This window comes from Macrobrachium rosenbergii, chromosome 28 (assembly GCF_040412425.1).
Source record: "Macrobrachium rosenbergii isolate ZJJX-2024 chromosome 28, ASM4041242v1, whole genome shotgun sequence".
Lineage (NCBI taxonomy): Eukaryota > Metazoa > Arthropoda > Malacostraca > Decapoda > Palaemonidae > Macrobrachium > Macrobrachium rosenbergii.
Genome location: NC_089768.1, coordinates 37,127,501 through 37,143,288, shown reverse-complemented (window position 1 = coordinate 37,143,288; position 15,788 = coordinate 37,127,501). Strand labels below are relative to the sequence as shown.

Genomic DNA, 15,788 nt, shown 5'->3' with positions numbered 1-15,788 from the left:
TGTTAATAACTGGGTGGAGGATGACGTAAATATGAGTTTATTGTTTTATGTTCATTATAATCCAAAATATGTTTGAAATTGCATTTAAACTGACCGTCAGTGAAGAAATCCCACTTTAGAAATTCACCTTTGAAATAATTTGCAAAGAAACAATATGACCTGCAACAAGGATAGAAAACTGCCATATTTGCGACAAAAGATTTAACTGTATAAACTGGAAAATTTAAGAACAATTTACTTGAAAAATTGATAGGAACGAAAAAAACATTTACGGTCATATTGCTGTGAGAGCCATATTACTTGATCTGAAAACAATAAAATGAGAATTGGATTGTATTCTAATCTGGCAATAAAAAAAAATGCTTAATAAACATGGCGGTGTAATTGAAAATACAATAATGAAAAATGAGCCTTCAATATAAACATGTTGGTTTGAATAACTGGGGTGAGAGGGGAGTATAAATATGGTTACTTGTGTCCGTTTTCAATCAACGTCCTGGAATTGAAATAAATATAAAAATGAAAAGAACATTAATGTATACAACGATGTAATAACAAAATTAATTTTTTAAATAGTATTCATAAATATCTGCACAGAGAAAGATAATATGTCCGGAAAAATGTTTTTCAAGCATAAAAATCAGAATGATTTAATTGAAACTACACCTAAGAGCCATTGAAATACAAACATTTTAGCTTTCAAAAAAAAAAAAAAAAAATCCCACCTTCTCCAGACTACTCTTCTATTAAAAAATGTTTAACTTTTCATGCAATGCCTTTTCTTCTTCTTCTTCTTTTTTTATAAAGGAAGGTGAGTCTGGCGATGTGCTTCGTGGAGGAAGGCGAAAAGTGAGAGCGTTTGGGAAAATTGGGTTCCTGCATTATCAGCCCTTCCAGGGAAGAACAAAGATCGCGAGAATTGATAAAACTACGTCGGGACGTGGAAGGGGATGGGATTTTTACTTATAGCGAGCAAGATTTGGAAAATGCAACCAAAGCCAACAGAGTCATAATAATAATAATAATAATAATAATTATAATAATGATAATAATAATAATAATAATAATAATAATAACCAGGCCCCTCGGCACAGGACTCACTGTAGAGCACAACGCGATCTACCAGTGCAACTGCCCAGTCCGAGAATGCCTCGGGGGTTACACCGATATGACCACGATGAAATTCTCCAAGAGGGTCTACTGCCACGTTCAGGAAGGCGCCGTCCATAATCATGCCAAGAACGACCATAACATTAAAATAACGCGGAAGGATATAATTCGTAACGTCGGAATTATTGATTATGTAGCAGACCACCGCCGCCTTCGTCTCCGGGCACCCACCTGGGACACTATAAATACGGACTGACAAACAAAGCCCCTCCGTACAGGCTGCTCCAGGAGCAAGAGCCCGTGCCAGCACAAGGCTTAATCTTAAACAACCCAATTCCAACCAGAACGAACCGACCCTTCCTTGAGAATGAACCGACGATACTCCTGGAAACGTTGGGTATCCGCTACGCCCTTAGAAACCAGTGATAAAAAAACTCTACGGCTACAACACTCCATATTTAACTTATAGGAAACTATAAAAGTCACTTTATCCTGAACAATTGCTTCCTTACCCAGATTATGTACATCGGTCAGCCATTAGCAAAGTATCAGCCCGAAGAAAAGAGAATAATAAGAAGAACTGAAAAGACCTTATATAAAATCAGTTCCACTAACAAGACACAATGATAATAACGGAGAAGCAACTCCACAGTTATGTATGGGTGCAAACATATTTAGGAATAAATTTATACAGAAAGCTTTCGGGAATCTGCTTGAAAAGGGGAGTCGAACAGATTCCCGAAAGCTCTCTGCATAGGTTTATTTTTAAATATATTTGTACCATTACATAACTGGGGATTTGTTTCTCCATTCCAAAGCTCATGCTACTAAATATTTTTTTAATAATAATAATAATACCAAACTAGTTGTCGATGATATGCAGATATGCAAAGGAGATGGTAGCCGTGTGACAAATGTGAACATATATATGTGTATGTGTGTGTGTGTTTGTGTGTGTGTATACAAAAGGAAAGAGGTATATATCAGGAGTAAAGGTAAATCAGAAAATGACAGAAAAGTAAACGACCAGAAGCAAGCAAGTATGGAAACAAAATGCTGAAGCTGTGACGAGTAAAACAAGTAAAAGAAGGATTAAGAATCACGACATCAAAATAACAAGGTCAGAAAGACGAAGAAGTTTGGAAATCAGGTCAAAGAGAGACTAGAGAGGGAATGTAAGAAGAGAGAGAGAGAGAGAGAGAGAGAGAGAGAGAGAGAGAGAGAGAGAGAGAGAGAGAGAGCAATTATCTGGCGATAATTGTTGTAAGTTGAAAAGTTAGTCTTTTTACAAACTTTTATTTAACTTGACTTCCGCGTCTGTTTATATGTCTGTCTGTTTGGGTCAAATCTTGTAACTCAATTTTCGACCTGTTCCTTTTGTCCGATGGACTTGAAATTTTGCATGGTTACTCAGTTCCAGTGACAATACAATCTTACATGATCTATAGGTCAGAAGTGACCTCTAGTAACCCTACAGTGACCTCTCCCAGTGTCTCAGGATTTGTATGAAACTCTTCTTCGGATTTTTCACAACTTTGACTCGGTAGAATTTATCTTCTATATCACCCCTCCCCCTTCCCTCTTCCATCCCCTCTCCCTTCACTCTTCCATCCCCCTCCCCATCACTCTTCCATCACCCTCCCCTCCCCTACCCCTTCCTCCTCCACACCCCTTCCTTTCTCCCTCCATCCCCTTCCCATTTCCCTTCCCTCCCAATCTCCTCCCCCTCTACCTCCCCCTCCATCTTCCCTGCCCCTCCCCTTCCCCTTCCCTCCTCTTCCCTCTTCCATCCCCCTCCCCCTTACCCTTCCCCGTTTCCCCCATATCCCCTTCCCCTCACCTTCCTACTTTCCTTCCCCTACCCTCCTTTCCCCCCTCCATCCCCCTTCCCCGTAAGCGGATATCAATTTGATAAATCATAAATCGGTTACAATTTCTGTCAAAATTAAAAAGTATAGAATTACAAAATAAAAAAAAAAATGTTTAACATGCTTTTCTTAAAATATACTGAGCAATAAACAATAATTTTTAGAGACGCACCAAATTTTATTTACAATTAATCATGTCTACAAAAATAAACGCGTGGGCCCCAAACATGGAAGGAAATGTTACGAGAAAAGAAATAGATTTTATTTGATTTCTTGTGGCATTTCCTTCCATGTTCGGGGCCGACGCTTTAATTTTTGTAGACACGATTAATTGTAAGAAAATCCTGGCATCTCAAAAAAATATTTTTTTCTTTTTAGTGTATTTTAATAAAAGCATGTTTCAAAAACTTTTGTTTATATTTTTTTCATCACTAATCGTATCATTTACTTATACCTCTCTCTCTCTCTCTCTCTCTCTCTCTCTCTCTCTCTCTCTCTCTCTCTCTCTCTCTCTATATATATATATATATATATATATATATATATATATATATATATACACACAAATTCATTAACTTTCAAATCTCTCTCTCTCAATAGTCTTCTTTCAAGTCATGAGCGTAATTCTAAAAAAAAATCCCACGCCAAGTCAAATCCGGAGCTCTTTCGGTCGTTGAGAGAAAGAGACAGAGCCAATGGGATTAATCGCTTCCACAAATCTCCACTGATAACTGGGGAACTGATGGCGCATGATATATCAATCCCCCATTATCAACCTCTCCTCGACCCATTGTGGTCATCGAAAATTTACCTCAGGTCGAGGGAGAGAGAAAAGTCGCTTTTATGATGAAGGTCGATAAAGGAGGACGAAGCGGCGTGGAGGAAGACGCGTCCGGGGAAAGATAGGGACTGAGAGAGAGACCTCTCCCAAAAGGGCATTTCCTGGTCTTTCAAGACCCCCTCGACAAAAGGGGGAAGGAAAATCACTCATCGCTAGGTAGAGGAGGTCGTCCCTTGTCTGCGGTCCGGAATTCGAAAGATTCTCCCGAGGAAGGCCTTTCATCTGTGAAGACGCGAAGCTTGCTCGCTCGAAATTTTGTACGTTCAGTGGAAGTTCCTTGTTATGTAATGTCATAAAATGATTAAGGAATTGTATGATGAAGCTCATTATGATGAAATAATTAAGAGGAAATGTCGTAACATCTCTCTCGCTTCAGGTGTTCAGTTCTTTGATTATGCAGTCCATTGTCACTACGAGAACAGATCAGACACTTCATAAAAGAGGTGCGGAAATGTGGCGAGAGAGAGAGAAAGAGAGAGTCGAGAGTCTATGTATACCTCCATTTTATGACAGAACAAACTATATTCGACAGCTTTATTGGTTGGTAGCTGAAGAGAAAAATGTTACATGAACAAAGGTGTGACAGGCAGAGGATTAGAAAAGACAAAGGAGGCACCATTTGTCACAGAAGTTGTATCATTTATTAAGCTAGCCATGCGAAAGGAAGATGTATATTATTGATTTTTTTTCAAGGCGATGGATTATTAATGGTTTTTAGTTCTTTAAACTTAACACATGCATCGAATCATAGCAAGATATATCGAGCAATGAAAAAAAATTTTGCATGACGTCATGACGGCGGGAAAATTCACAAGATGAATGATGAAATGATGAAAAACACAGACATGTAAGCGTATAAATACATTTATAAACTTAAACAAAGCTTTCGAGACTGTACAGATTCACGAAAACTCTCTGTATAGTTCGTAAATATATTTGTAAATTATATGACTGTGGATTTTTTTTTCTCCACTGGAATAACAGACGCAAAAAATTTTTTCCTTGGATTCAAGAATATGATTTTTTGACATTCTTGGACGTTCTTTCTCCTGGTAGATGCACGAGAAGCTACTAGCCTTTCAAAGGCTGCTGGAATATTAAGATATGACAAAATAACTGTCACACGGAGATAAAAAAACACACACACACACCCACACACGTACACAGCATTCGAATAAAAATCTCGCCTCGCGTACCCATTGGTTATCGCCAGAAGACTTTTTTCTCTCTTTTATTTTTTGTTATTTTCGTCAGAATTGCGACTCAAACTTTTGTGAAAGGGTTTTGTGCCCGAAATGCATTGCTCGACGCGTGTCCCAATCCATTTGCATACCAATGCAGTTTCTTACGGCGGACAAATTTACAGTAACGTTACATTGAAGATATATAAGCGCCGACTCTTTTGAAAATGCCTCATGGCGAGTGCTCATTATAGATACGCTCTGTTTGACATTTTATAATTATAAATTTTTAAAGCTACAAAACCAGGTTAGATTCGGTTCTTGGCATCGTATTCCACCATATATTCATGAAGACAGACTTCCAGATTACAATTCTCTAGGCCAAAGTGAAATTTATTTATTAGCATTTTTAACCAATTCAGTTAAATAATTTAAGAACAGAGGGCATATTGACTATTTTGTAAAAAACTACTTAGAATATTTTTTAACTTTTCTATAGGGTCCTTAAAATTAGTGATCAGTTTTAGTTAGATTTCAATAAAAAGGAGAATTTTACCTCAAAATAAAAATTTAATTTCATGTGGAAGGTTGTAACCAAATTTCATAATTCTTATTGTCATTGGCTTTCGTTTTAGCATCATAAAAAGACACAAAAAGCTATTTTGAAAATACACCACATAATTCTTGCATCAATTGCTCAATTAGATATAGCGAAATGGAAGAAAAGAGCGAAATATGTCACCTTAGAAGTACTGAAAATATCAATAAAAACATATGAATATAAAAAAGACTACATTACCTGAGGTGCAATATCATTGAAATGATTACCAGCTTTCTTTTTTCACTTATGAAAAATAAAGTTTATTATGAAAGTTTTTGCTAATGCATGTAGACCAATGCGTGTGAAAGTAAATAACTAAAAAAAAAAAATAAATAGAAAATAAATAAATGAATGAATGAATAAATGTATAAATAAACAAATGAAACAATAAACAAATAAAGATTATCACAACATAATTTCTGAGAGTTGGAAAGAGGCGTCTTTGAAAGGAAATGATTACCAGGGTAAAATCCATTAAGCGCGAAAACTCCCTATTCCTAGCTCATTGTGACCCACTATAATGAAAGGAAGTGAGATAAATGGCTGCGCCCGACCATTAAGTTTCCCTAATTTTTCTTTTATTTACGTAGGAGACTGTAAACCAGGATACAAAATGGCATTTAGTACAATCTATCCTTTTCAGAGGTCGAAGTTTATTGTCAGTTTTGGGCGCGCTGACGTAGCAAGGCGGAAAGAAGTGATTTTGTTTTATTATCATTTTTCTTAGAAGAGATGTGTTCACTAAAAGAGATTTTTGTTACAAATCGTAAAACGATATTTCAGGTAGTGAATAAATGTACAGTGAATAATAATGAAGATGAGGGAAAATGAATTACCGGAAATTTCAACGAAAATAGAATATCGACAATATTAATGGAAAATTGTTTAATGCTTCTAATTAAGACAAAAATATTTTCAACAACAGATCAGTTACGGCGAAGCTTCTGTAATTAATTATATATAAAAAATTACTCCTTTATCAAGAAATGAAAACAAATGATTAAAGATGAAAATATACGAAACACACTTAATGTGCTTATTCTGTAACTCATTGATAATCAAAGTGGAAATTCACACCTGTCGGTGAGTTAGAAAAATATAAAAAGTTATTTCATGTCGAATATATAATGCAACTAAAAGACTGAGTTGATCATGATCAGAATTTAAATGTGTTATTTCCGAGCTTTAATCATTATTCTCGAGGGTATCAAAAAATAAATAATTACTTATATGACGTTGAAAAATAGCTACTAATACACTAAGCTAGAAACCCACAGGCAAGATCTGATAACGATTCGTAACCTTAATGAAATTATTCACTTTGCACGCACATCGAGGGGATGAAATATTTGCCGATAAATTTAAATGCATAATACTGTCATACATCATGAATAGCGTGACATAAAACTTACTATTATGAAAATTTAAATCTTGATTTTTTTTTAGTTTAGATAAATAAAAAGGAAATTAGGAAACAGCAAGAACATTTGTGTATCAATTTGTTGAAAGCAACAAATGTTACTGAATTCGAATGTTATTAGTAATATTACACATCTTAAATTTCTTTTTACGTATATTTAATATATTGATTATTTATGGATAGAGAAAACTTATATAGAATAATAACTGATTAAACACTTACCTTAAGAAATGTCATATTGCTGTTCTGAAAATAAAAAAAAGAATATATATAAATACTCATTAACCACGAGTCTTTAGTATTCAGCCAAGAGGGCCAGAGATAATTTCAAACTTAAAAAGGCCCGTCTTGCGTATGCAACATATCAGTATTATTATATACTTATATCAACAGAGGGATCCACAGTAATGCTCTTGTTTATAAAGACGAAATGTATTTCTTCAAATATTTACCGAGCTTAAAGCTTTCGTCCATCCTTCTGTGCACTTGGTCACTATATATCAAGTCCAGAGAAGGATGGACGGAAGCTTCAAGCTCTGTGAATATTTTTAAAAATACATTTCGTCTTTATAAACAAGAGTATTACTGTAAATCCTTCTGTTGATAACTAAGAAGCACGATACGGTGTTTTTATATTTCATTGACACACACACACACACACATATATATATATGCATATATATATTTACACACACACACACACACATATATATATATATATATGTGTGTGTATATGTGTATGTGTGTGTGTGTGTGAATATATCACAAACGCCAACATTACAATAATCCAGTATCCAGAAAAGTGCTAGATTAACTTTAAAATCACGTGTACATGCACACATCTATACACACACACACAACACACACACACACACACATATATATAAACTATATATATATATAATATATATATATATATATAATATAATTCTAATCAAGTTTAGTGCAAGAAGAATAGTCGATATAAACTGTAAATTCACAAGCGTAAGTTTAACGAAGAAAAAGGAACGATAAGACACTATAAAACTCATGAGTTACTGAATTAACAAGAATAGCCTACAGTACATAAACTGTGAATTCACAAGCGTAAGTTGAATGAAGAAAAGAGGCGATAAAGCACTATAAAACTCATGATTACCTCACGTCTAATGCAGTAAGAATAATCTGCTGTACACAAACTGTGAATTCACAATCGTAAGATAAAGATAAAAGGTTGATAAAAAAAAAAAAAACTATCAGACTAATGAATGTCTCACGTTTAATGCATTAGGAGTAGTCTACATAAACTGTGAATTCACAAGCCTAATTCAAATGAAGAAGAAGAGGGAAGATACTATGAAACAAGCACAGGAATACAAACCTTCAGTTCAGCTGCCGATGCCTCGACACTCTTGCCGTAGCGCAGTTGACCGAAGAGCCAGTCGTGGATGACTCTTTGAACCAAAGGGTTCTCAGGGTCGACTATCCTGAGAGAGGTGATGTTCGTCCCGCCGTGTCGGAAGTCCTCTACCTCTACTGTGTGAAGGTCCTTTCGTTGGGCAAAATACAAGATAACTTTTTGAGTTCCTGTTTATTTATTTTATTAATTTACTTTACTATTTATCAGTTCTATCTCAGCCATACCAAAAAGTCCGCTACCTTGAACATGAAAACAATAATCTTTGTTCTGCAACTTATTGACTCGTGCATTGTCCCCCTGCCCACAAAACTTACAAAAAAAAAAAAAAATGAAAAAAAAAGTTCATACACATAGACAGATGACTCACCAACAGCATGTCTAATCCACTCGGCATACTGCGCCACTCACCTGGTTTGCCCACGTTCTCTTGCTCCTAATATGATTAAAACCCTCTTTTCCAATTTTTTTGTGTCACCCACCCAACCACCGTTGTAACCATTTATTTGTCTATCTGTCTATCAGTCTATGTATATACATACATATATATATATATATATATATATATATATATATATATATATATATATATATATATATATATATATACCATCTTCTTTCTCTGCATCTTTTCCCACTTATATTATATCAATGAATGTGTGTATATTCTGTGTATATGTGTGTGTGTGTGTTTGTCAATGAATGTGTGTGTGTGTGTAGAGTAGAGAGAGAGAGAGAGAGAGAGAGAGAGAGAGAGAGAGAGAGAGAGGACTCCCCAGCTCTCAGACACTCCAAGAAAACGAAATCACAAATCTTTCCGGCGTCAAGGGACATGAATTTCCAGGAGAAATTGAGTTACCTTTGACAACGACTTCCATGGCACAGAGTCATATCCTATTTTTATCCGGCCGTGTCTCGTGGGCCTGTATCTGTTTCGACAGGTATTGTATTTTTCCATATATGTGAATTAACAGTTAAAATCCGTGGAACATTATTATGATTATTATTAATTATCATAAGACGAACTCTATTCATATGGGACAAGCCCACTACAGGGGCCATTAACTTGAAATTCGAGCTTCCAGAGAATATGGTGTTCATTTGAAAGAAGTAACGAAACGTAACAGGAAATACAGAGATCAGTTATTAGAAAAGAAAAAAAATAATTTCACATATTAACTAATAAATAAATAAATCAATCATGTGATAAACACGCCATGATGCCTTCCTTCCTGTTAACTGTATTTTAAGATTTTAATATTCCTTTTGTGGCATTTATTAACAACGAAAACTTAGATTAAAAATACCAGTGAGAATTTTTTAAAACTTGTGGAAAATGCTTCTTTCGAGGCGATAAATAAGTACACTTGAAAGGTACGATTTTGGGGACATAACGATCTCAAATTTATAAACATGAATTTTACAGCCTCGCTGGATATTCCAATCCCCCTTCAAATAAATATGGAAAGGAAGCTATGTAAAGAAATATATATAAAGATAAACATAGAAGAGTGTACGCAGAGTTTGCCAAAACATTGAAAACAAATGCTCACAATTTATCCAGTTCACTGTAGAATAATAGATTTGTAGAAACAGCAGTTTTTTCCTCAGATACAACTGAAACGTTTTCATAGATTTTCGCATGGTTTATTTTACCAAGTGGTTGCATAATTTCAAGTGTGTTTTGAGGCCCAGATGCATAAAACAGAGAGAGAGAGAGAGAGAGAGAGAGAGAGAGAGAGAGAGAGAGAGAGAGAGAGAGAGAGAGAGAGAGGAACTGCTTGAATGTGAAGAATTTTACAAATTCTTCCTCACTGAAAGGCTAAGGGCATTGTAACGTGTTAAATCTTCTTAAACTGTAAATCTGTAAACTGGCCCAGTGTTAACGCCTTCTTAAAAAAAAGAAAACATACATAAACAAACAAGTCCTTGAAATGGAAACCGAACTAAAACTATAAAAAAATTATCAAGGTTAATTAGTTCCTATAGTTACAGAGCAAACAGTGCCTTCAGAAGGCCATTAACTCTAATTTGTATTTACGCGCCGGGGGCAAAGTTGGTATCATAAATCATTTAAGAGGGCCTATTCCGAGGTCTTCTTAGAATGACAAAGAACACAGCGGGATAGAAAGGGGATTGTGATATAGCAATGTACCAGATGTGTTTAGGAAGATAATCCTTCGTTAGATTGTAATTTGTGCCGTACACACCCCTGTTTGAATGTTTAAATGCAGCTTCAGTATGTATATATACAAACGAGAGAGAGAGAGAGAGAGAGAGAGAGAGAGAGAGAGAGAGAGAGAGAGAGAGAGAGAGACTTATTTTATCAATATGAGCAACTGGCTTAAAACTTTTTGCTATTGAAGACGTCGGAGAGAGAGAGAGAGAGAGAGAGAGAGAGAGAGAGAGAGAGAGAGAGAGAGAGAGAGAGAGAGAGAGAGAGAGAGAGAGAGAGTTCAAATTCAATCATTTTCTTCCTCATCCACCAAACAATTTTTAATGCTAAGATTCTAAGCCCATTAACCACTGTATTTTAACAGTGACCGATTTCCATCATTCATTAACAAATTAAAATATTCTTGAAAAAAGAATAAAACATATTGTATTAGTAGAAAATGGAACTTACTTTTCTGTATTTCCTAGTACCTTCTGTTACTTCTTTCAAATGAACATTATATTCTTTAGAAGCTGGAATTTCAAGTCAATGGCCCTGTAAATCTTGTCCCATCTGAATAGGTTCTTCTTCTAAATAATAATAATAATAATAATAATAATAATAATAATAATAATAATAATAATAATAATAATAATAATGGGGAAGCAATCCATAATGGTGTCAGTGTAAACATATATTAAACTATATATATAAACAAGAACGTTCGAGACTCCTTCCCAAGGATCATCGAGCAGGTTCTCCCAAAACCTCGTTTTGTATATATTTTAATATATATTAACACTGACACCATTGTGGATTCCTTCGCCATTTTATTGACTCATGAGACTACGAGTTTTTTTGTAAATAATAAAATAAAAAATAATCTATTTGATATAAATAAAAAGACAAGGGCCACTGTTACAAGATGGAGGTAATTTCACGTTGCAGTGTCTGAAAACAAAACATCTCGAGCAGGAACTTACGAGAGAAGTGAAGAAGTAGTTGTGATAAGATGTCATCATGCCTATCTGCTGCGCCTGCTTCAGCACCCTGAAGATATTCTCTCGCTTCACGTCCAAGACGACGTGGGTCACGCCAGCCTTCTTCGCCTCCTTCAGCATCGGCCTAGAAAGTTCGCAGAACAATTGCATTCAGCATCGGCTTAGGAAGAAAGTTCTTTTAGGGCAGAACAATTGCATTGGTTTTTTGTATAAACTGAGGAAGAAGAGTTTTCTTTTGGGGCAGAACAATTGCATTGGTTTTTTGTATAAACTGAGGAAGAAGAATGTTCTTTTGGGGCAGAACAATTGCATTGGTTTTTTGTATAAACTGAGGAAGAAGAATTTTCTTTTGCGGCAGAACAATTGCATTGGTTTTTTGTATAAACTGAGGAGGAAGAGTTTTCTTTTGGGGCAGAACAATTGCATTGGTTTTTTGTATAAACTGAGGAAGAAGAATGTTCTTTTGGGGCAGAACAATTGCGTTGGGTTTTTATATAAACTGAGGAAGAAGAATTTTCTTTTAGGGCAGAACAATTGCGTTTTTTTTATGTAAACTGAAGAAGAATAATTTCCTTTTTGGGGCAGAACAATTACATTTGTTTTTTATATAAACTGAGGAAGAAGAATTTTCTTTTGGGACAACAATTGCATTGGTTTTTTATATAAACTGAGGGAGAAGAATTTTCTTTCGGGGCAGAACAATTGCATTGGTTTTTTTTATATAAACTGAGGGAGAAGAATTTTATTTTGGGAGACAAGGTCTTCATTCTTTTTCAGGACTCTGATGAGACTCAGTCATTATCTTAATCATAGTTCTCTTAAAGCTTAAATAAATTCAGTGTATTTTTAACAACACTTCAATATTTACACTCAAGAATAGGGTCTTACATTATCCTCATCTTTAAAGAACGTGACTGTTCTTCATAGTCTTCATTTGAACTGGATGCGTTATCCTAAACCAAATTTGTACTAAAGATGAGAAAATGACTGATACCTAAGGTATTAATTCTAATACCGCCATAACCATGAATATTCAAAAGGATTCTCATCGTTTTAATTTCATTTTGCACCGATTTAATCCGCTTTGGAGGTATGCGTGGAGCAGCTTACCCAAAATATAGATTACACTGTAATCCTGTGAATTCCAGTTCTCTTCCTTTGACGCGAAATTTTATTACGGTTGCAGTATTAAAAGCTTCACTTACTTCTCAAGTTCATCATTTACCTTCATTCAGAATCGTTGCCTTTGAACCAAGAGCGTTGTCTTTATAAGCACAACTTAATCACATTACGTTCATGTCTCTCTCTCAAAAAAGAAAAAAAAAACATAGATTAAATCCATAGGTTTTAAACCCAGAGCAAGGCTTCTATAAGGTATAACTTATCTTAATCATATTATTTATATCCTTCAGAAATGAAAAATAAAAGAAACATTTTCGATTAAGATGAACTGGCTTCAACCCAGAGGAAGGCATAATTTATTTTAGCCGCATTACTTTTATCTTCAAAAAATAAAAATAGGAATAATTTTCGATTAAAATCGTTGGTTTTAAACCAGAACAAAGAATAAAAATGGCATAAATCACATGATTTGTATTTCTCAGAAACTAAAAATTAAATATTTTCAATTAACATCATTGGTTTTAAACCCAGAGCAAGGCCTCTATAAAGGTATAACTTATCTCAACCACTTTATTTTTATCTTTCAAAATAAAAAGGAAATAATTTCAATTAAAGTTTTTGGTTTTAAATCTAGCATTTGGCCTCTGTAGGGCATAACTAATCTTAATCACATTATCTTTATCCCTCTGAAAAAATATACATATATATATATATATTTTCGATTAAAATCATTGGTTTTACATCCAGAGCTTGCCCTCTAAAATGCATAAATGATCCTAATCATATTAGTTTTATCTCTCAAAAATAAGAAAAGGCAATATTTTCAATCAAAATCATTAGTTTTAAACCCAGAGCAAGGTCTCGATAAGTTATAACTTTTTTTAATCATATTACTTTTATCTCTCATAAATAAAAAAAATAAATATTTCGATTAAAATCCTTGCTTTTAAACCATTAGCATGGCCTCTGTAAGGCACAATTTATTTTAATTGCATTACTTTTGTCTCAAAAATAAAACAAAAGAAACATCTTTAATCAAAATCATTGGTTTTAAACCTAGATCATAGCCTCTACAAGGCATAAATTATTTTAAAAACATTTCTACTGCATATCTAAAAAAAAGGGAATATTTTCTTCCACCGTAACTGGTTTCAACAACAATTGATCACAGGTGGTGACAGTGAATAATTATGCATGGCAAGGTGCAACTATTTATTTTATGGGATTTTAATATTCAGAAATGCAATTTAGTCGGGAATAAAAAAAAATAGCCGTTGTTGAAAAATATTAAATTTTCACGGCAAAGCGTAATCTCATTTTTTCCATTTGTGATTCGGAAAAATGGACTGCAAAATTGCACAGGCAAATAACTGTCATTGTTAAATATTCGCTTTTTTGTACGCTGGAATAACAGAGACTCTACTAAAAGGAAATGAATTAGTATTGGGCGGTATTTTTATGGATATGAATTAACGTGCATTGTTATTTGAATATTTTTGTTATATTTCTAGGATTGGATAATTGGTTATATTTGCCCTTTGGGAAAAGAATGAATGCATTAATTTTCCTTTACTTTGTCTTACCATGAAACTCTTTGTTGTAAGGTTTTCATTAAGTTCTACAGTGTTTACGTATTTGCCGTTTACCGCAATCCAAATATCGACAGTTCTCTATATGACTGTCTCTTGCAGAAGATTGGTATGAATCAGTCACAGGACTCAAAGGCGAGTGCCTTAATTCAAAGTCCACAGATCAACATGGGCGGTCTACTATTGAGTTCTGTGTATCCTTCCGATTTTATCTAGCTAATTGAGAAACCCACGCATATTTCTGGTAAAAGATTAGACCTCATATTCATAGATGTACCAGGTTTTGCAAAGTCCAAAGTTCTGCGTGTATATAGGCACACCCAAACAATGTGCCACTGAGATGGACATATCTGTCAACCAGTATAATCCTATTTCCACCATTGGAAAAACGGTTTGGCTGAAGTCTGGAGCCAACTGGGATCGCATTATTGAAGCATGTCAGGCACTTAATATTTCAGATGCTATATCTGATCCAGATCCCAAAAAGAAGTTAAATGAAATGCTGATGGCTATTCTAGTAAGGTATGTCCCTAGAAAGGCTATTAAATTCAGGACAAATGACCAGTAGCCATGGTTTGATACATGTAGAAGAGCTTACTATGACAAACAGACCAAATTCGACAGATGGAGACGAAATCGTTCACATTGTTGAGGCTCGCCGTGCTGCGAATAGACTTTATTACATAGCTGAGAGAAATCACAATAATTCCTTAAAGAGGAAACTTGAAGGAATTACTCAGCCACATCTGTGGTGGACCAAATTGGCATCGCCTATCTTTGGGTCAGGCTCGTCTGCTATTGCTCCACTTCTAACAGATGATAGATTAGTTACTGGCCCTAAGGAAAAAGCTGAACTGCTTCATCGATCTTCTGAAGCTAAGTAATCAGCTGAGGATGTCCCTCTCACTAATATTTATCCTCCTGAACTTATTCTTACAAAATTTGCATTTCGCTCCAGGGATGTTAAGAAAATTTTCTTGATAATATTGATAGCTGGGGTGGAGAAGACCCTCATGATTTCATCCCTTTGTTTTTTAAAATTATTTCTAGTGTGTTGTCTCCTAAGATTAGTAGACTATAGATTTTTAGGTCGACGTAGTATCTTTTAGGATGAGAGCAAGCTTAGCAATGCAGTGCCTGTTTGAAAGAATGACATATCTGCCAACAACAGTAACTACAGGCCTATTTCTATTCTCCCTGTGCTATCCGAAATTGTAGAAAAACTTATTTTTAAGCCACTACATTAGTATGTGGAATCTAAAGGATTGTTTTCTGATATTCAGTATGCATATAGGAAGCAGTTAGGTACCTGTGATGCTCTTTTAGATTTGACATGCCATTTGCAAGAGAAAATAGTAGCTAAATTACAAAACTGCCGAAAAACCAAAGAAAAATGAGTTCATAAATATACATCCTCACAGTCCTGTTACTATGGCTCTCTGTCTCCACCTCCTCAGCAGCGACGTGTCTAACGTTCAGCTCCTGTAGGAGAAGGAACCCTTTA

General features: G+C 34.8%; 1 protein-coding gene across 2 annotated transcripts in view; it reads right to left on the bottom strand.

Annotated features, from left to right (window-relative positions):
• The window catches only part of LOC136854246 (glutamate receptor ionotropic, kainate 2-like), a 107,437-nt gene that overhangs the window by 21,388 nt on the left and 70,261 nt on the right, over positions 1-15,788 (bottom strand). For both annotated transcript variants that reach the window (XM_067130603.1, XM_067130602.1), the window contains 3 exons: positions 11,556-11,697; positions 8,382-8,549; positions 7,244-7,267 (listed from right to left, as the gene is read on the bottom strand). In XM_067130603.1, the coding sequence (XP_066986704.1) occupies positions 7,244-7,267; positions 8,382-8,549; positions 11,556-11,697 (334 nt within the window). The remainder of the gene's footprint in view (positions 1-7,243; positions 7,268-8,381; positions 8,550-11,555; positions 11,698-15,788) is intronic.